Here is a 22,766-nt window from a genome sequence, read left to right on the forward strand (position 1 = left end):
GATTTGACGATTGATATAATTAAAATTTAATATAAAAATTTGAAGATTACAAAAATAAATAAATAGATACATTTTGTTTCATTTCAATCGGTTAACCTTCTGCCAATTAAAAAAAAAACAAAACTAACGAATAATATTGAATGAAATTAGTTCATTGTAATTAAACATAGATGGCACTTTTTATTATTTGTTGGCATTGTTAGTTTATGCACAATAATTAATTAGAACATAAATAATGTCAATTAAAAATATACACGTTATCGGCCTTACGTAAACAACCTATGTGAGTGTTTTCTAATCACCTCTTAATGACATATACATTAGTATATATCGAAACCAATGAATATAATAAAACGATATTGAACTGTTATGAAAGAAGTATCTACATTAAAAAAATAGATACATTTTTTTAAATATATAGGCTGACTGGGATTTTGGCTACCTGGTGGTAAGTGGTAACCGCCACCAACTGATTTATTATTATGAACTAAGATGTTATTTCTCTTTTCTCTGTGCATGTATTAGTTCATTCACCCCTCAAAGCAGGAACCCAACAATACTTTATATTGTCAGTTCGCGATATCATATGTGATGTGTGGGTGGTACTTACCCAAACGAGCTTGCACAATGCCTTATCAGACTTTTATTTTTAAAACGAGACATTTATTTTCACCTTTCCTAATTTTTTTATATCGTGTTAATCCTTTTGGTGCGTAATACGAGAAACAGTTTAAAAAAAAATGAATATGGTAGTATATAATATGTACATAATGTACTGTAAATATGCAACTAACGAAATAAACACAAAAGCCTGTGGAGATGTTATAAAAAAATAATAATATTGTAAGTATAATTCTTTATACGACCTTGCGTTAATATATGGCGATGAGAGCCTTTGGTTGATGCTATAAAGTGAAGTGAAGGATAATTTACGATGCTAAAAGGTGACAAAAATAAAAAATAGTTGTTTTTGTAACTTGCAAATAGCCATTTTAAATTTAAAAAAGTTATTTTGAAATCACAGACAAACACATTTTTTTTATTTATATATACAGTATTGATTACCGGTTATTTTTTTATTTACTCAATATTGAACAAGGAAAGAAATATTTTAAATTAGATTGAATAATTTAACTTAATTTTCTATAGGGAAAATGTTTGCAAAATGAGCGATGAATAATTTGTGAATAAGTCAAGCATTTTTTTTATTTATAAAATTAATAAAAAATGTTTAAGCGTTCCTAAGCCAGTGTAACTACAGGCAAAAGTTCCCAAGGTTGGTGGCGGGTTGGCTTTATGAGTAAAGGTAATAATTCTCACAGCGCCAATATCTATGGACAGTGTTGACTGTGTGTGTGTTGGCTTTCTAGCGGCCAATTTACCAGTCTGCTTAACGATTATACATAAATTTACTTTATATATTCTTGGATCTCGACTGCCTCGTTGGTCCAGTGGCTTGATGTAAGGCCGCAGACCCGAATATCCTGGGTTCAATTCTCAGGTCGGGCCAATAAAAAGTTATGGAGTTTTTCTGTCAGAAAATTTATGTAGCAGCCTGGAGTCTGGAAGTTGGAAGTGTATACACCCTCTTGCATTGGAAAACAGCACTAGAACTCTTTCCGGTCATCCCATCGGATTATGAGAGTTAGGGAACAAAAAGTGCACCTGTGTTTGCGCACACACTTGTGCCCTATAATATCTCCTGCGCAGTTGGCTAATCTCTCTTGAGATTGGCCACCGTGGCCAAAATTGGTCTGGAGGACTTTATTATTACATTCTTGGATTGTGTTATAATCATTACGTTTTTATATATGATTTAAATAAAAAAGAAAAAAAAAAGAGTTTTGAAACCCAATTAAACATTGCTTCATTAAATAATTTCATAAGTAATGTATTCTATTTAAGTATCTAATAATAATAATAATAATAACGCACAATTTACGCACATATTACATATACTCACACATATACATATTACTCGTCCATCTTCCTGTAAATATATACCAATAAATTGAAAAACATGTCGGTTACTTGTTCATTATCTACACAACAAATGTGCAACGCAACGCAACGTAACCATGTGCTACGCAAGTGGCGCGCCGAGTTTTATATTTAAGGTCTTTATTTAAGGTCACAAATAAAATTCACTTATTAATTAAATCTTATTAAACATATTCTTTCATTGGTTGGTCACTACATATTATAAAACAAAGTGCCCCGCCGCGTCTGTCTGTCTGTTTGAAGGCGATAAGCTCGGACTAGTTCGGTTAAAAGTAACGACGGAGTCATTATGTAGATTATTGTACCCGTGCGAAGCCGAGTTGGGTAGCTAGTCTTAACTATTATCTTATCTTATACGTCAGGACCATTTTTATAATATAAATAGGTGAATGGTAAGTCACTTCCGGTTATAGAAATTTTCGCCGTAAGAAATATTAAAAACTACTTTCGTTACCACCAATCTTGAGAACAAAGACGTTATGACCCTTGTGCCTGTATTAACTGGCTCATTCTCCCATCCAACCGGAATACAACATTACTAAGTATTGCTGTTTGGTGGTAGAACATGCGATGAGTGGGTGGCACCTAGCCAGACGAGCTTGCACAAAACAGACCTACATTTTATTATTCAATGATATTTTTAATAGATATCATTATTATTATGAATCTATTTGCCTTATTTGTCGTAATGGTGAGGAGAGCATTATTCAGCAGCATTAAAGATTATTATGTAATCATGAAACATATAAATATCCGCGGAAATAGATAAAATATATAATCTTGCTTGTGACAGTATATCGGTTTTAAGATTTTTTTACAATCCCATTTATAATTCAAATATAACGCGGTGGCCGGTGCCGCGCCGTAGACATGAGTCCACGCCCTTAGTAGTTCATAGTTCCTAGTTAAGTAGCATTCATGGACAATTTTAGTTCAATTATTCCTTATGTATTTAGGGATGTATATATGTATGTTTTAAAAAAAAAATAACGATACCACTCTGCAAATTTACCTACGAACTACCTGAATTGAGAGCATTTCGAAAGATTTTTTTTTCAAAAAGCTATAGATTAACTATAAATATTAAATAGTAAGTAGCGTTATATCACTTTTCATATTTTTGTAACGTTCATTTATTTGTGCTTTTAAGGAATGCAACATTACGTTCCGATAAAAAACCGAAATAGAAATTATTCCATCATATATGATTCAATTAAAATATTTAACTTAATATTTTAATAATGTCATATATTATTAAATAAAACACATACGTATTTCCATGTAATGTATGTACAGATTCAAAACAGTTTATGTATGTGTTAAATATGATAAGAGGGTAAATCTTCGACGGTCACATTTGATTCGGCTATTAATAATTATAATTTAAATTCAATCGAACTCGAAACTCTGCGTGATGTAGTAAACATTTTTTTTTAAATAAATTATACGAATAATACGAACAAATATATTATAAAAGTGATATTGTTAATTCGAGGAAATGTATTATTAGTACAGTAGTATGTGCTCAGTGTAGCGATGTCCTTTATAAAGTTATATATATTTCTCGTGATCGAATTTACAATATCTATGAATTGTCATCAATTGAAAAGTAGCTTAGTGTTTGTTATCGACAGAACTAGTTCTATGCAAAAGGTTATAAATGAAGTGAAAAATAAAACTGACCTTATTTTTGACGCAGTACTTAAATCGAATAATAGTCGAATTGATGATTTTATTTTAGTCACATTTGACGATCCCAGTAAGTGGTAAAATGTTTAATACAAATTTAGTAAATCATATTATTTTAAGTAACAGCCTGTAAATGTCCCACTGCTGGGCTAAGACATCCTCTCTCTTTTTAAGGAGAAGGTTTGGAGCTTATTCCACCACATATGTTGGTGGAATACACATGTGGCAGAATTTCGATGAAATTAAACACGTGCAGGTTTCCTCACGATGGTTTCCTTCATTATTAATATATCATTTATTAATAATTGTAATAAAATGCAGTCTGTTTAACAAAGTTTCAAAATAATCGCTATATATTATATAAAGTTTTAAATCAAATGCAACTTAATCACTTAAAGAATGAAACAAAAATTGGAGTTATTCTTTAAATAGAAACTGAAGTAAAAGCTTGGACGTCAAGCAGAGAAGAATTCAAAGCAGCTTTAAAAGATATAAAATTGGTAAACGGATGTGATTGTCCTGAGTACTCGATGTCGGGAATTGAAGAAGCATTACAAATAAGCAAACCAAATTCCTTTTTCTACGTCTTCACTGATGCTTCTGCTAAAGATTATCTGAAAATAGATGTCGTTAAGAGTCTTAGTCAAAAAAAAGCAATACAAGTAAGTTAAATTTAAAATGATGCTACTGGTTGCGATGAAAGAATGTTTTTTTTACGCAATATACAACGAGGTTGTGAATAAAAAAATATTTTTTATATGAATAATATAGTAATACAATTAATCAATAAAATCAATATTTATTGTAATTTATTTTTTGTAATATTAAGAAGAGGTAAAGTTTTGTTTTTTTATTTCGGATTATGGAATTTTACGTCAATAAAATTATATTTTGATTCGACTATTTTTAAATTATTGGCAATATCATTGTTATTGCATTTCATATTCACATTGGTGGCATGTTAAAGTAAAGTAAGGTAGTTTTTTCCTGCTTATGTTATATTACACAAGTTTTAAATCATTCGATTCATGAATAAAAAAAATATTTACATAGGTAGGTAAACACATATGCATTTCATTTTGTTACAGGTTAATTTTCTTTTGACGGGAATTTGTAATAATTATGGCGGAAAATATTTTTCTGGGTACGAAAACCTAACTGTGGCGACATCAGGGCAGATATTTCATATAAAAAAAAATGACATTACTAAGGTAAGTTCAAACAATATCCAAATAGTTTAACACTCTATTAAAGAAAATGTATTTAAGAAAAAAGAAAAACATTAATACATTATGAAATTTTGTTTCAGATTATTAAATATATTGTAGAATCAATTAAAAACAAACGGACGATATTGAATCAACAATATATTAAACAAAAAGGAGGCACGGTCCAAGTGAGTCCATTCTTTATACTAAGAAAATATAATCAATAATATATAGTAATTCTTATGTTTAAAGGGTCGGTTTGGCCTAGTGGCTAGGTCACGTGAATCTTGGTGGTACCTACCCAGACAGGCTTGCACAAATCCGCCCGCACTTAGTTTTACTGTGTTTAAGGATGAGTGAGCCAGTGTAACTAAAGGCACAAGGGACATAAAATGTTTGTTCCCAAGGTTGGTGGTGCATTGGCGATGTGAGGAATGGTTAATTTTTCTTACATCGCCAATATCTATGAAATCACTTAACATCAGGTGGCCCATTTACCCGTCCGTTACCTATAACATAAAAAAGTACTGAGACGAGCTTGCCCTACCAACCACATTGTGCAGCGTTGTGGAAGTTGTGGAATAAGCCTACCTATTTAGGTCTATTTATTTGATATATGGTCTCAGTTACCAAGATCCTGGCTTCAAAAATTACTAGAGTTTTCTGTCAAAAATTCTCTGTCGGGAATCTGAAAGTTAAATGAGGTACGGGACCTCGGAAAGTACGTAAAGCCGTTTATCCTGTTGCTGAACTCTTTCTGTTCGTGTCGGATTGCCGTCCCATCTGATTATGACAGTGAGGGAATAGAGAATATATCTGTGTCACTTTAATATGTCTCTAGATAACAGAATCAGTTTGTAAAATACTTAGCATTTGTTTTATAATCTAAAAAGTAGTAGCTAAATATTCGATTTACTTTCTCGTATTTTAGTTCACGGTCGATAGCAAAATACAGGATGTTTTGATTTCTATATCATCAAACTCTCCAAGCTATCGAGTAACAGACTCAATTGGAAATATAATTGAATCAACAGAAATAGTTCATACAGAAAAAACTGCTGTGAGTATCGTAAAAAAATGCAACATTATACAATAAAATTAATAAGAAAAATATTGAATTTAATATTTAAAACAAATAATTATCATTCTAATCGTGACAATGAATCGAAACATAACAAAACAAATGTCAAAGTAAATTCAAAGGTCGTCAAGGCTAAATTAATTAATAGTTTAAATTAATCGCAGGTTGATAAAATTATTGCTAAGCCTGGAAACTATACTATTCATATAAACAATGATATAAAATGTTCAGTGGTCGTGTCTGGATCTACAACTGTCTGCTTTGAATATGGTTTTTCTATTATTGAACCTACTACCATAAACGAAACTTCAACTAAGCCTCTCAGTGACCTTACAGGTACTAAAATATTTGAATATACACATAATATATAATTGAATAAACTCTTTAGCGGTTTATATTGCTTTACCAAAGACATATATTACGTAGAAGTACAAAAATTGAAATAATGATTTATGTCCACTGGCGTTTCAGAGAAGCAGTACTTATCAATTGTGTTAGATAATAATGAAAAAGATATCAAATTAGAGACAGCTGAGATAAGGGATATAGATTATAGCATTTTAAAAGTTTTACCTTTAAAAATAATAAACGTAGAACAACAATTCTATGTAACAGAACCTTTCAAGCCACCATTTGGTATGTTTAAAATATCGGTAAGAAGAAAATTAAATGAATTTTTAAAATACAATAATACTTTTAACAATTATACTTATGAAAATTTTGCATTACAGATAAATGGCATAACAAACACTAAAGAAAAAATTACAAGGATATCAACAAGTACATCTGAATATCAGGACAGATTAGGTAAATTTTAAGAAAGACTATACTGCAAGCTACTTATACTATTATACGACTAGACGATAAGCTATTATGCAAGAACTAAATCGGAACTTACCACAGAATGTGATCTCAATAACATTGACTTTGACTCAAATAACAATTGTAATACTTAATGGATACGGTATTCAACATCACACGAATGAGATCTAAGTGAGATCTTACAGAATAACACTGCTGCTTATTATTATTTGATAGATGACTAATTAATGACAATTACCATTTGATCTCGTATATTAGATATATTGCGTTTATTTTTTAAGCGAAATATCTGCATCGTTCATCTGTGGCCAGGTATAAGGCCGCTAATCCCGAGCCTTAGGTTCAAGCCCAAGGGCCAATAAAAATATTGGATTTTTCTGTCGAAAATTTTCTGTAGCATCCAGGATCTTGGAAGTGGGAAATGAGTACACTCCCGTGCCTTTGAAAGCGCGTTTAACCGTTGAGCCTGCGCCTTAACTCGTTAAAACCTAAATTAATAAAGTTTGTTAGTTATCATTTTTATTTTTTATCTAATAGAAAAAGCTAAATTTACGGTGCCGGAGGTAACAATTTTATCAAAATCACCAGTGGATGTTGAATTTGATAATTCTTTAACATTGAAATGTAAAGTTCATGCGTTTCCTGAGCCGAAAATTACTTGGACGGATAGTTCTGGTGCAATTATATCATCTAAGGTAATATTTTGTCCTCTTGATTCCCTTTAGGCAAATTGATATTTAATGTTATGGTAGATATAAATATCTAAATTATCTAAAACTCTTCAATGATATGTATTTAGACGTTTAAAATCGTCTTGTAATTTTTGAAACGTGGAGCTGTTCATTATTATTTAAAGCATTGACATTATGTTATGTAATAAAATAGATGGTAATTATTATTACAAGAACATTTTACATATGTAAAGACAAAATGTTGTTGGTACTAGTAAATTAATTGATATATTTTTTCGGTAATTAATAAGCCTAAAATAATAGATACATAATTTTTGTTATAGCTAGTCTTGCCAATCGATCTTCCATATGATTACATTAGTGTTCTCGAATTAAATAAGGTTAACACGAACATGACACTTACTTGCACAGCGATTAACGATAAAGGAGACAGAGATGCAAAAGTCATTGACGTAAAAACAAAAAAGAAAATGTACTTGAAAATCATTGAGTATCCAAAAGGTAAGAATATATTATTGTTACGAAATGGTATATCGCTATTATGGGTCTTTTTATATTAAAATTACACAAAAACAGTAAATTTTATTTTTAAAACAAACAAAGTTTTTTCTTCAAATTGGAATATGTTAGGAGTCTAAATTCAATTTTTGCCAGTAGCCACAGACTTTTGTATTCAGAAAATATTTTGTATTCTAAAAGTTTTAATGTAATATTAAGCTGTAATTGTAAAAAAAACTATTAAATAAAAGTTTTAGAATGTATTACTTACTATTAAAATATTTCTGTTTTTATCGGGTGTTTATAACTTTTACATCCCGTTTTTAATATATTAAACGGATAAGTGGGATTTTATTCTCATTTTTGCTTCAATCGCTCATAATGTCTATGGTATAAAAGATGTTAAATTAAGTAAGAAGACTTTGATAAACCAATTAATTGTGCTCGTAGACGATGATGTTTGTCTAATTTTAAACCAAAACCTCTAAGTTATACACATTCATAGAAAACATGACAAGAATGAAATTTTATTTGCTAAAGAGTGGGTAGATAAATAGTAATTCAATTTCAGATACAACAGTAGAATATAAAACAAGTGTCGAATTTAAATGTATAGTTGATGCATCGCCAGCTGAAACTATCACTTGGTTCAAAGATAACGACAAGATAAATAGTGATGAAAATTATGATATATCACCAGACGGTTCGAAATTAACTATAAAAAGCATGAATACTAAACTAAAAGGGAATTACCATGTGAATATCACCAACGGCCATGAAACTAAGGATTTTCCATTTAAGGTTGCCATATCTGGTACAGGTGAGAAAAATTATAAGCAATTTCCTTTCGATATTAAATTAGTTTCTAGTAAAATTATTACCAATTTTAAAACGCATTATTTTTATGTCAACGATCTTAAAACATGAAGAGCGCATTTTTTTTGTACTTTAACCTAATATTTTTTTTGCAGATGCTCCTAAGATAGACAAACGTACTGTTATATACTATAGGAAAATAGGACATAGTGTTGATTTGCCATGCAGGTAATTTTAATCATTTGAAGAATAATGAACGAGTTAAGTTTTTTTTATGTGTATTATCATATGTTTACGCCGAACTAATTTCGGGGATCAAACGGTAAATGAAACTAAGGAAGAGCTGTCTTCTATTCACTCCATGATATATTTGATCATTTTACAATTATCGTTCCACACTATATATAACAAACAGCGAATAACACATGCAATTATACACCATATCATATAAAATATAGATTATTTTCAACGGTATCTAAATATTGAATAAAATTTAACATCTAATATTATTTTTAAATAAAAAAAAAACATACACATCATTGAGTATATTTAATTGTAACAAAGCACAGTATACATTGTTTAAAATATAAATCAACTATCGACGTAATAGATCAATACAGTGAATATTATAGAAGTTGAACAGTCTTACCTTTAATTGATTTCACAACCAATGCACCAAACGAACAAACCGGTAACAGCCTGCAAATGACGCACTGCTGGGCCTTATTTCTCCCTTTTTGAGGAGAAGGTTTGGAGCTTATTCCCCACGCTGCTCCCATGCGGGTTGGTGGTATATACATGTGGCAAAATAACAGTGAAATTAGACACATACAAGTTTCCTCACGATGTTTTCCTTAACCAAAAAGCACTAGACGAATTATAAGAACAAATTTAGCACATGAAAAACTTCAGTGGTGCTTGCCCGGGCTTGAACCCACGATCATCGGTTAAGATTCATGCGTTCTTACCAAGGGGGCATATCGGTTTTTTTAAATAAACAAAGACACAAATCAATTCACACAAGCCTTTTAAAATCTATAACACTACTTGAATTATAAATTATTTGACTACACGTTTTGTTGATTTTCTTACTTTTTCATAAATATAGTCAAATCGAAACCATATGTATGTGCAATATACTTTTATTAAAATTAACATAGCTTACAATATAAATTTAACCAGTGTTGTCATTATTATTGATGTTGGCTCCAACATTAACACGATTGCTGATCACTTTATATAAAAAAACGAAACGGACTTAATTATTTTTAAATTTTAGAGTTATAAAAGGTAAACCGGATCCTGTTATATCTTGGTCATTTAGCAAAGACGATTCTTTACTTGGTTTCGAGGCCTTAGAAAGTACAAAATCAATTCTTCACATCGATGATATTGGAGAGCAGCACAATGGAATTTATAAATGCAAGGCCACAAATGATATTAATGAAGATTTTCATGAAATGCAGTTGATTGTGGAATGTATGTATTTTTTTCATAAAGGTTGTCATCTGATATGTAATTTTTATATATAGGTGGACAAGCAATTGGGCCTTCTGCGCGCTGCGGCGGTAAGTGGTCACCATCACCCACTGGCGAGACATTGGTGTTGTATGAAATATTAACCATTCCTTACATCGCCATTGCGCCACTAACTTTGGGAAATAAGAGTCCCTTGTGTCTGTAGTTACACTCATTCACCCTTCAAAGCGGAACATAACAATACTATGTATTGATATTTTGTGGTCGAATATCTGATGAGTGGGTGGTATCTACCTGGTAGTAAGTTGAACCCAGGACTTAGGTAATCTCCGTCTTAACTAAATCAACGAGGTAATAAAGTGAAATTTCCTAATATTATCAATGCGAAAGTAACCTTTTTTGTTTGTTCGTTTGTTACACTTTCATGTTTTAACTTCTTACTTACTTTTTTACTACTTATCATGAAATTTTGCATACACGTTGTCATGGATACAGATACAGTAAACTATTTGTTTACCTGTTGCCCCTGCCCATTCAAAAGAAAAACTGCCAAAAACTAGTATTACACACAACGCTAGAACTAAACGTTTGCTAAATTACGTCTTTGTCAAAAGATTAATAACTGACCGTATCATTCATAATTACTTTTCACTGGAAAAGATACTTGAGTGTGGCTTTTAGTAACACATATAGTATTGTTATAGATCGTCCTTCCGTAAAAATGATTAGAAGGATATCATTCAATCAAAGTGAACCTGTAATTTTAAATTGCATTGTTGATGGCTCACCACAGCCTACAGTTCAATGGACTTATAACGAAACTGAAATTAAAGTTTCGAGTAAATATCGTATCTTCAGAAACAATAGTTTAAGGTATTTCTTTTTTTTATAAATTACGCTTTGCTATTTTATTAAACTTATACAATCTACTGTTATCTAGTAGGTAGCTTATAATACTGCAGATCCATGAATAAAAACGAGCAAATAAAAAGCTGTCGGTTTTTTTTGTCAATATATTGTTAACACTGGTTATTAAACTAATACATTATCTGGTTTTTATATACAACCTTAGCAATTGTTTTGAATGAGTTATTAAATATTGTTTGTACTAATGTTTAGTATATTTACAGTTTTATAGGTTCGATACGGGATAGTGGTAAATATTATTGTAAAGCAAGAAACAGTCTCGGAGAAGTGAAAAAATATACGTTCCTTACCATTTATGGTAAGTTCGTAACAGCTAAAAACCTACTTTACGACCCTACAATAATTAAGAATTTTATATGTAGTTTACATTTAATAGAACAAGGTATTTGACTTAAAAATCAGAAAAGGCTTTTAATTCATTGTTTTAAATGAAATTCTGAAAAAAATATTTGTACGACTCAACTCAACTAATTCATTATCACCCCGGGCTTCGAAAGGGGAGTTTCAGTCCCTTGCACAAACGCGTACGTACTGCGTATATGAATGAGATATGATAATAAAAATATAATAGACGGAATTGGTAAGGAAAGTGATTGTTTATTGATATAAAAAGTTTTTATAAATTGTCTGACCTCAATCTGTTCATTTCAAGATAGCGGTGAGGCGGGGCCATAATTTAAATTCAAGCTAAAAAACTATTTAAGTCTATACTACATAGACTTAAATAGTTTATATAAAATTAGTTTATTGAGTCTCAAAGCCAAAGATGTAGCCTAAAAGTGTAAATTATATTATTTAATTTATAAATATTTTATTTACAGAACCTGTCTCAATAGAACCACCTACAGAGCTTCGTTGGAAGTTGCAAGTTGGGAGTTCGATAACATTGGACTGCATTGTTCATGGTTATCCTAAGCCGACAGTCAAATGGATTATGCATTTTTTTGAACCAAATATTTTGCCTCTAGAATTGCCGTGAGTAATATTACTTGTAGCCATTTCAATGACAAAACTAATATTATCGATCGATTGTCATCAGCAAACAAGTAAACGAAAATGATTGATTAGTTTTATACAATAAGACTTTCTAAAACAATTGTCACTCAGAATCAAATGAAGAATTGAAACAATACTACTTCACTGTCTGTTGTGATTTATTTTAAACCTTAAACGTTATGCATTAAACTTAACGTATAAGCTAATATTGACAAAATTATAAGAATAATAATAGCTTAATATATTGACCAAAGCGGCATGATATCCATTTACTCAACCTATCGTAGTCCGCTGCTGTATAGTCTTCATCTTCCATACTATACCTCCTTATATACTGTATTTCTCGATCTACGATCTTCACTAAGAGCCCTTCTGCTCCAACTGGCATCGGTCTCACGTCATGCGTGACCGGACTACTGCCGCTTGATTCTGGGAGCTTATTAAATGTTGACATGTATATCAGTTAGTATGTATATAAGCCGAGATAGCCTAGTGGTAAGAACGCGCGAATCTTAACCGATGATCGTGGGTTCAAACCTGGGCAAGCACCACTGAATTTTCATGTGCTTAATTTATAATTTTAATTCATCTCCTACCTACCTAAATATGTCTAATTTCACTGAAATTCCGCCACATGTGTATTTCACCAACCCGCATTGGAGCAGCAAGGTGGACTAAGCTCCAAACCTTTTCCTCAAAAAGTGAGAGGAGGCCTTAGCCCAGCACTGGGACATTCACAGGCTGTTATTGTTACTGTTTGTATATCAGTAAATGTAATAGCCATCAGCTAATGTAATAAACTATACATGGATGAATTGCTCGAAATAATTCAAATATCAGCTAATTTACTGTTATGTTCTATTTTTCAGACACAATAAAAACAACTCATACAAATTGAATCGAGCTCAGATTAACGAGCAAGGAAATTATTCCTGTGTGGCGGAAAATGCGGGTGGAGTAAAAGTAATCACATATGAAATATTTGTTTTAGGTAATTCGTTTAATATATTTTTTTTATATTATAGGTAGATGGTCGAGCAAAGGGCTTACCTGATGATAAGTGGTCACCAACGCCCATAGACATTGGCATTGTAAGAAATGTTAACCATCGCTTACATCTCCAATGCACCACTAACCTTGGGATCTAAGATGTTATGTCCATTGTCCCTGTTATTACACTGGCTCACTCACCCTTCAAACCGGAACACACAACTATATTTAAAAATAGAATAGGTAGAATCTTATCTATACTCGCACAAAATCAAGAAGCAGATGAAGATAAAAATAAATATGAACCGACACTGTTACAATATCTGTATTTTCTAGTATAACGAAACAGCCTGTGAATGTCTCACTGCTGGGCTAATGACCTCCTCTCCTCTTTTTGAGGAAAAGGTTTGGAGCTTATTCCACCACGCTGCTCCAATGCGGGTTGGTGGAATACACATGTGGCAGAATTTCAGTTAAATTAGACACATGCAGGTTTCCTCATGATGTTTTTCTTCACTGTATAGCACGAGATGAATTATAATCACAAATTAAGCACATGAAAATTCAGTGGTGCTTGCCCGGGTTTGAAGCCACAATCATCGGTTAAGATTCACGCGTTCTTACCACTAGGCTATCTCGTCTCTATTTTCTAGTATATGCTATTATAATACATACATCTTTATAAAAAATCAATTGTAGTAATCAAATCAACTATATTTTCAGCTGCTCCTAAAATAATAAAAACATCAAAAACAACAACATTAAATGCCGTCGTGGGTGACCTGGCACTTAGGGTTCCTTGTAAAGCCGAAGGTTCTCCAAAACCAACTATAACGTGGGAATTTAACAATTTAAATATTGCTAAAGGTAACATTTTTAGACTTTATATTTCATTTTTGGTTTAGGTTGTTGTATTTTTGGTTAATTTGTCTTGTAAAAACCCGCTAAGACTTCATATATGCATTCATCCATCGAAAGTTTGAAAGTAAATTGCTGGACAAAAGGCTTCTTTATTGACGCTATTCTGACAAAACGTCTACGCTCCCTGTAACCAGCTGGTTCTCCATCTTCCCATCATGATCTGAGGGCTCATTTTTCATCGTATTCATTCGAGAATATTCTTCCTGATCAATCCTTCGCACAGTTTTGACCTGTATATTGTTCGTTCATATTACTGTCTTCGAGCTACGAGTATGGGTTAACTTCGATCGTCAATGGATTACATCGGCATGAATTCTGTCGTGTAGCGAAATACCGAACATTCTTCTTTTCATAGCAAACTAAGGTACCAAAAGACCTTGAACTTATGAGTGAGGCCGACTGAATACTATTATTAAAACTGTCTTTTGTTTTTACTATAAAAAATTTAAATAGGAAAAACAATTATTAAATTTAATATAAATATAAAATAAGTGTAGTGTGTGTGTCTTAAATATTTCATTCGTAATTACAGATACAGCAATGTACGACATAGACGAGGATGGCACTTTAATAATAAAAAACATCTCTTTAAGCGCAGAGGGCTCCTACGTTTGTAAAGCGGAAAACTCTTTAAATTTTGATAGAATTGAATATGATGTGAAAATTAATTGTAAGTGTCTTATTGTTTTATCCTAGTAATTAGAAACCCTTGAACATAATTCTATTAACCACGACTCGCGAAGATGATGATAATGACATCGAAAGGACAGCATTGTCCAGGTAATATAGCCTCGATTTGTAAAAATGTCAATATATTTATTATTAAGAAGTTTTAAGGTATTATACATAATAACCAAACTTTATGTGCTTTGTTTCTTATTTGTGCTTGTGCTACATTTCCAGTTTATGTGATAGGTTGTGATAGGTTCTGCACCTAAAGAGAACAAAAGAAATATTTGCTAAAGTTAGTATTGACTGTTTAAACACAATAAATTGAGAGACTTTAGATTACTTGATTGCCCGTAACCTAGTAATACACAAATGCAATCTTACACCGCGTAAAACTCGATAATATGGTATCTACAGCTGTCGTATCAAAGAAATTAAATTACATACATATTTCAAATGTAGGTGTAAATATATTGAGGAGCCGGTTGGCGTGGTTGGTTGGCTTGCCTTTCACGCCGAAGGTTATGGGTTCGATTCCCACCCAGGACAGACTTTTGTGTGCATGAACATGTCTGTTTGTCCTGAGTCTGGGTGTAATTATCTATATAAGTATTTACAAAAGAAAAGTAGTATATGCAGTATATCAGTTGTCTGGTTTCCATAGTACAAGGTCTGCTTAATTTGGGATCAAATCGCCGTGTGTGAATAATGTCCCAGGATATTATTATTATTATTATTATATTTGTAATATAGTAGAATTTAAATTCGTAATAAACGGAGCGAATGTAAAAAAAAGAAAAATTAAACTAGAAAAATGGCACAGACATAATGATTCCAAGTTCAACAGAACGATGTGAATTTAGTTAACTTTATTACGATACTTATTAGTTATGGATAGAAACTTGTATGCATGACTTATTCCAATGACAGAAGGATTACTCCTTCTATCAGATAAATATGCCTTAGATTTACATTTATTATCTTGATTAATAAAATCTTAATTATTAAATTTAATTTGTACTTTCGGCATTATGTTATGTCAATTCAAGACCGAAGTTGTTTCATTAAGTTAAAATTTTAGTTAAATACAGCTGTCCCTGCCACTTATAACGTTTAACTTAAAATGTAATGACTAATATTTTAAAATCAATACTTTCTATAGCGTTCGTCGATACGTCATTTTCAATCACAATAAAAATTGAATTGGGATCTTCAACAGAAATTTCATGTGGTAATTATCCTGGTCTGGTTATTCAAGTGGGAAATTCAGTTCGCTGGTTCAAGGTGTGTTCCCTGAATTTAATTTAATGATGATTTTATTGATAAAGTTCATAAGCGTCAGCAGTTTAATGACCCATTATTATTAACAAATAAACTTAAAGTTATACACGTTAAAATGCAAAAAAGAAATGAACAACCAACACAATAAATAATATATAACATATACAAAATGTATTTATCATGTAAATTATAACATTTCATTACCTTACTTGTTTTAGGACGGAGTTTTTTTCAAAGAAGGAAGATTGATTTTATCGAATGCACAACTAAGCGATTCTGGCGTATACACGTGTAGATTAAGCACATTTTGGTCTTCAGACTCATATGCTAAGAAAGTTGTCGTTGGGTTTAAACCAGAATTTACGTCAAATTTTAGAAAAAATATAAAATACAATGAAGGCATTACAGAGACTTTAGACTGTAGCGCTAAAGGTGAACCAGCGCCGACGGTGAGTGATCATTTTACTTTGTAATTTTGAATTATTAGTCCAAGACGGCCCAGTCGAAAGAAACATGGATCTTAACTGATGAATATCTTAACCGGTTTCACTATCCGGGCAAGTATCAGTACCAGCCTGTTAATGTCCCACTGCTAGGCTAAGGCCTCCTCTCCCTTTTTGAGGAGAAGGTTTGGAGCTTATTCCACCACGCTGCTCCAATGTGGGTTGGTAGAATACACATGTGACATAACGTCAATGAAATTAGACATATGCAGGATTCCTATTTTCCGATATTTTCCTTCACCGTCAAGCACGAGATGAATTATTAATCACAAATTAAGCACATGAAAATTCAGTGGTGCTTGCTCGGGTTTGAACCCACGATCATTGGTTAAGACTCGCGCGTTCTAACCACGATTCCATTTCGGCTTTTTTTATTTTTTTTGCAAGTTACAACACATATTTAAACAAAATCGTGTTTACCGGCAATGGAAAGCACTGTGAGAAAACGACCATGTACTCATATCAGCATACTGGATCTTGTAGAGGAGGAGATTTTTGCCCAGCAGTACGTGCTTTTACTTTACTTATTATACTCTTAATTATTCCATATAATAATTTTAGGTAAGATGGCGAATAAATTCGAAAAGCCTTAAGGAAAAATCCATGCTTTATAAGTTCACGATGGAAAAAACAAATATTGGAGTATATAAATGTGTTATAACAAATGATTTTGGATCTATTGTTCGACAATTTCAAATTAAGAGTGAAGGTTTGTGATTTTTATTTACTGAGTGATAAATTTAAATGAATTAATTAATTTACTTAGTGATAAATTAACGATGATAAATTATCATTAGATCATTAATGATCACCGTCGAACTGTGAAAAACAAAAATCTTTTTACTTTTTATACCGTCATTACGCCGCCTACCTTGGGATCATGATAGTACGCTTCCTGAGCCTCTATCACACTGGCTTACTCATCATTTAAACTGAAATATATAAATAAACAGTATTGCTGTTTGGATGTAGAATAATCGGCTTATCATAGAGACTAACCCAGATTTACCACTCATCTGTACCACCAATAAATTCTTCTTTTATATTCAAATTGAATGAACGCCTATTACTTGTGATGTCGTACATATATATATTATATATATATATATATATATATATATATATATATATATATATATATAATTAACCTATGTAATAGAAGAGATGTGAGATATTACAAATGATAAGAATCAGTTTCAAATCTTTTGTAATTCTTAATATTTTAAGTCTTCAATACCGTCTTGCGTCTTATCCTTTATTTGACAAATAACATTGTTGTTATTTGTCCATGATCTTAATATTGCTAATTTAAAATATAATATGACATGCGACATACATATGCTAACAATAATACATTGCTAGTTATATTTTATAGTTTTAAATTCGAGTGCCATTTTAACTACAAACGACGTACACAGGCTGAACGTTCACGTTGAGACTTACTCAAACATTATCGATGGCTAAAAGTAAAATTTAATTTAATTTGAATCCAACTGGAATTCTTACACTTAAAATATAAAAATAAATTTAACTTTTTCTTCAACAATAATACAAAATGAAAATGAACTAAATAGTGTTCCAACTGCTAAATATTAAGATTATGATGTAGGACGAAACATTTAAAATATTTACTAGATTCGATCGTGTTTACCATTTTGACATTAATTAAATCTTATCTTTGTCCACAGCCTGCACTTTACCAAGAAAGAATTATATAGACAAACACATGCCATTAATTGTATCTAAAAGTCAAGAATGGATATATGAGAGAACCATATCTTTCTATACACAAATTTACATAATTTGTCCTGGATCATTTTTATCGAACAACAAAGAACGATTAGGCACGTACATCTCAGCTACATGCATAGATAAAACCTTGTTTCAAATAAATAATAAAACTTACGATATTTCTGCATTGAAATGTGATAAAGAAATAAAAGTCAAGCAAGAAAGAACCTACAAACCCTGCCGAATGGGTAACACGGAATTAATTATGATCGGCTATTCGTTGAGTTCTACCGACTTATTGAGAATCTTCGACGTTTGTATCGATAAAGATAAATTTAAAATACATTTTACAAAATATGGTATCGGCCAGGGTATTGCGAACACTGATATCATTGGAGCAATATTTGAGGAGAGTGAATTATTGCCATTGAATTTTGATGATATATATGATTGTAAGGAACAAATTAACTCAATTTCGATTACGATTGGTCGAAGCTTTAGTAAAAGTGATAAATGCTGCTTTGGAAAAAGGCAATTGGTGAATTCTAAGGATGTATTGCCCGGATTAGGCCAAGCGGCTACTTTTACATATTTAAACGTCGTACCCGTTTGGAGTTCTTGTAGTTTAGAGGTAATGTCATTAATATTTGAATAACGATAATAACAATACTAATAATAGAAAAAACAATAATAATAATATCCGGAAACATTTTTCACACACGGCCATATGATCCCAAATTAAGCTTGTACAAAGCTTGTGCTATGGAAACCAGACAACTGATATACTACATATACTACTTTTCTTTTGTAAATACATACTTATATAGATAATTACACCCAGACTCAGGACAAACAGACATATTTATGCACACAAATGTCTGTCCTGGGTGGGAATCGAACCCACAACCTTCGGCGTGAAAGGCAAGTGTCTACCAACCACACCAACCGGCTTGTCAACTAATAATAGAAATGACTGGTTGATTATTATATAAACTGCATTTTATCAATATGTGCACTAGAGAATGTGGTATTGAAAGATGGGTGTAAATTCTTCATTTTTTATTTATTAATACAATATAAGCTAACACTACCAAATATCAGAAAAACTATATATGTGTATACATAAACGTCATAATTAGTTAATAAGAAAAATTAAAAAATGTAAAAAAAATTGATTGTCAAATATTTTTATCAAACCGTATATATTTGAAGTGCCAGTACATAGGTATGAGGAGCAATATGCAAACCTTAGATTTTGCATATTTCATCAGTTTTTTAATATTTCTGCTATATTGTGAGCTAGAAACAGTCTTTGATTATTATTATTTTTACTTTTATAATCCAATATTATTACACTTAACTAATTATACTACTTTAATTTTACTTCCAAATTTTCGATAACTACTTCGCCAACATTCAAATGATCATTTCAAGATCGAAGTGATATGTTTATCTTGACCCCTCCTGCCATTGACGTTATGACATTGACGTATTTGAATCACATTGTAACGTACAATAATTTTGTAACTGTAGACTGGGCCCGTGTCAATCCGATATTTTGATAAAGCGTCGCAACACGCTAATCCGCTCATCTCTAAGGCGTGCGCGTATAGCCCCTTAGAGCTACCCAATTCGACCCGTAGGCGTCCTAAGCACGTCCTACACGATCCAGTCAATAGACTCACCGCTGCCAACATAAATCTGTTTGGGAACACAAACAACAAACACCGACTCCGCCGGCGTGGTCGACGACCCTCGTTCGTTACGTCCCGTCGACGCTTAGGCGTATGACGGCGTTTAACTTGCACACGTCTTTCACTCTCCGACTTCAATGGCGATCTAAGACGAGGTCCAGCCTCACAGGAAACATCCTTAGGACATCCCTTTCCTTGAGCCCTTTATGTGGGCTACCAACATCCGGCTTGAGTTCTACACGGCCTTCCCTTCCGATGACGCTGTAAAGGCCGCTAGGGCCAACAGCAATACATATTCCGAAAAAAAGAATGGGCCCAGTACATGTCTTTAGTCCTTCTATTTATACGTTATAGTTTACCAGTTTCTATAGGAACCAGAGTGTCATCCACACTCATATATATGATGATAGAACTCAGATTACAGTTTTTTTTTGAGAACGCGTTAAATATCTACCAGTCAGTTCGAATATCGATGAGAGTAATTCAACGCATGTGGCGCTGTAGTCGCGCGTCTAACCAATAGTCTAAATAAAGTCTTTATTCGATTTCCTCTATTATGAATGAAGAAAGTACTCAAACTCGTTCCCAATAAAAATAATAAAAAAAACTAGATCAATCTGTTTGTTGTTATCTGTTGTGTATGTAGTTTGTTGGTTGTTGTTAAAAATGTTTTTAAGGATTGTATTGTCTTATAAATTGTAACAAGAATGAATAATTAAATTTGTAGTATAAATTCTGATAGGAAGTTAATTAGATGTTTATTCCGAAACACATATAATATTCAAAAAATTTATTATTAATCATAATTATTTCTGCATTTTTAATCGTCCTGATATTCATTGATAATTGATATACTCATATGTTTTAACATTTTTTATTTATTTATTTATAGAATTGGGATGAAGTAGAAAGACGGGTGCGCTCTCTCGCGATGAGCTTAGGTTATATGCTAGAAATTTGGACAGGATCTTCGCATTCTATACAATTGACTTCAAAGGGAAGTACTAAGGAAATTAATTTGTATGACAGAAACAACTATCAACAACAAGTTCCGTTATATATATGGAAGGTATTTATAGATATGTTTTGTCTATTATTTAATAATTATAAAATATTTACTTTACCGTTTCTTCCGACATTATATTGACATAAGATTACATAATTTACAATACTGTATCATGCAAAGCAAACTGCTTTTGATTTGTTATAACTATGCCATTTAACTACTAATAACTTCAATGAAAGAAAGCCTTTTTTTCACGAATCAAAGGGGAATATCACTATGTAGACATCGACCAATGACGTCATTTAAACTCAAGATTAAAGTTCCTTATTAGTCCAGTTATTTCGTTGGAAAAAATTGTATATAAATTCAAGTGTCAGAAAAGTTTAACTAATAAATTGTCTACCAACAATTCCTGTGAGCTGTCTCCGCCATTTTGTAAAATGAGTAAACTTTAATTGCGTTGACAAAGATGTACGACATGATAACAAAAATTGCGATTGTATTATTTTTTGTTTCAGGATAATTCAAATTTATAACAAATAATGTTGTTTTTAACTATAAATAAAAACTATTTTTTATCGTGTTTCAGGTAGTAATTAATTATCAAGAAGGGACATCTCTTGCAATTATATTTATTAACGTTCCGAATTTGACATCGCAACAGGCGTTATTTTTCATGAATTGCAAAGACATATGCCACGAAACGGAATGGATGAGAAATCCTGCATGGCACGACGTTAAAAAAGGATTTGTTTTTTGTTGTAAAATTAGAGATTTCGAAAAAGCGTTCGATTACAGAAAGCTTTTTAGAGTTAGTGGTGCAGTTTTAAAAGCTTAATAAAAGGACGATAATGGCGCGTTGGGACTACGTCACTCGGTTCTTAATGATTTTGAAATTCAGGTAGAAATCTATTATATATGGTACAAACATTTTTTTCTAATCAAAATTACTTTTGCCTGTCAACACAGTTAAAAGTCTAAGTATTTTTAAGTCAAATTTTAAACTTATTATAGAGGCCATCTGTAATATTAGCTGTTATACTAGGTATTAACTTGTAATATGAGCGATTTATTGTTAAGATACTCTCCATACAGCAAGATAGCTTACAGCAATAAAACTAACCCATTTTGCCGTTAAGGAGAGTCGGCAACCTTTTTTATTTAAAATATGAAGGCAGGCTAGCAAATGTGCTCATCACCAGCCAAATACATCGGCAATTTAAGAAATAGAATCAATGCGCCAATTAATGCAGTATTGAGAACTAAGATTCGTGCTCCTTGTGTCTGAAGTAACACTAGCGCACTTACCTTTCAAACCAGAACAATTTGGTTGGTTTTGTGGTTGAAATAATAATAATAATTTGGTTTGGTAGTAGGTTATGTGACGAGTGCAGAAAGTCTTGTCACCAACTAAATATGTACCTTTTACAATAAATCTTTTTTTTCAGGTTAGATCTTTAAGCGCTATAACTTCCTTGTCGCTTACAATGCTACATCCATTATTCTTCGTAGGCCAGCATCTGCATCTCCACTTCTCACGTATGGATACAACTGGACACAACTCCAGAGTATGCTTGTGGTGTACTACTATAAAGTATATGTGGAACAATGGTTCAGAATTAAAGATATACCGCATCAAGGGTCCGCATGCACCTAGATATGTGTGTGTAAACATTTATATTCTAAAATAGGCACCAAAATTTTTGAACATGTTGTCAAAGCGAAAAGATACACCAGATATTAATTAATTAAAAGTTGGAAA

At 31.9% G+C, this 22,766-nt stretch overlaps 2 protein-coding genes across 2 annotated transcripts in view; both read left to right on the plus strand.

Moving 5' to 3' along the window:
* LOC126776810 (transcription factor Sox-6) overlaps window positions 1-22,766 on the plus strand; it is a 488,433-nt gene that overhangs the window by 323,908 nt on the left and 141,759 nt on the right. The window lies entirely within an intron of this gene.
* Window positions 3,558-22,680, plus strand: LOC126776673 (hemicentin-1-like). Its single transcript, XM_050499296.1, has 26 exons — window positions 3,558-3,760; window positions 4,123-4,352; window positions 4,779-4,901; window positions 5,000-5,086; window positions 5,830-5,958; window positions 6,144-6,315; window positions 6,451-6,632; window positions 6,711-6,786; window positions 7,339-7,496; window positions 7,817-7,994; window positions 8,563-8,811; window positions 8,963-9,035; window positions 10,087-10,286; window positions 10,991-11,159; window positions 11,417-11,511; window positions 12,035-12,188; window positions 13,079-13,200; window positions 13,923-14,066; window positions 14,653-14,790; window positions 15,952-16,073; window positions 16,289-16,519; window positions 17,135-17,282; window positions 18,262-18,935; window positions 20,891-21,067; window positions 21,594-21,905; window positions 22,453-22,680. The coding sequence occupies exons 1-25, from the start codon at window positions 3,589-3,591 to the stop codon at window positions 21,840-21,842; spliced, it is 4,452 nt and encodes a 1,483-aa protein (XP_050355253.1). The 5' UTR covers window positions 3,558-3,588; the 3' UTR covers window positions 21,843-21,905; window positions 22,453-22,680.

This window comes from Nymphalis io, chromosome 21, assembly GCF_905147045.1.
Source record: "Nymphalis io chromosome 21, ilAglIoxx1.1, whole genome shotgun sequence".
In the NCBI taxonomy this organism is placed as follows: domain Eukaryota; kingdom Metazoa; phylum Arthropoda; class Insecta; order Lepidoptera; family Nymphalidae; genus Nymphalis; species Nymphalis io.

Coding starts and splice junctions, on each gene's coding strand:
- LOC126776673 (XM_050499296.1), top strand. CDS start 3,589: ATGAATTGTCATCAATTGAAAAGTAGCTTAGTGTTTGTTATCGACAGA. Junction 7,995..8,562: donor AATCATTGAGTATCCAAAAG/GTAAGAATATAT, acceptor ATTCAATTTCAG/ATACAACAGTAGAATATAAA. Junction 18,936..20,890: donor GGAGTTCTTGTAGTTTAGAG/GTAATGTCATTA, acceptor ATTTATTTATAG/AATTGGGATGAAGTAGAAAG.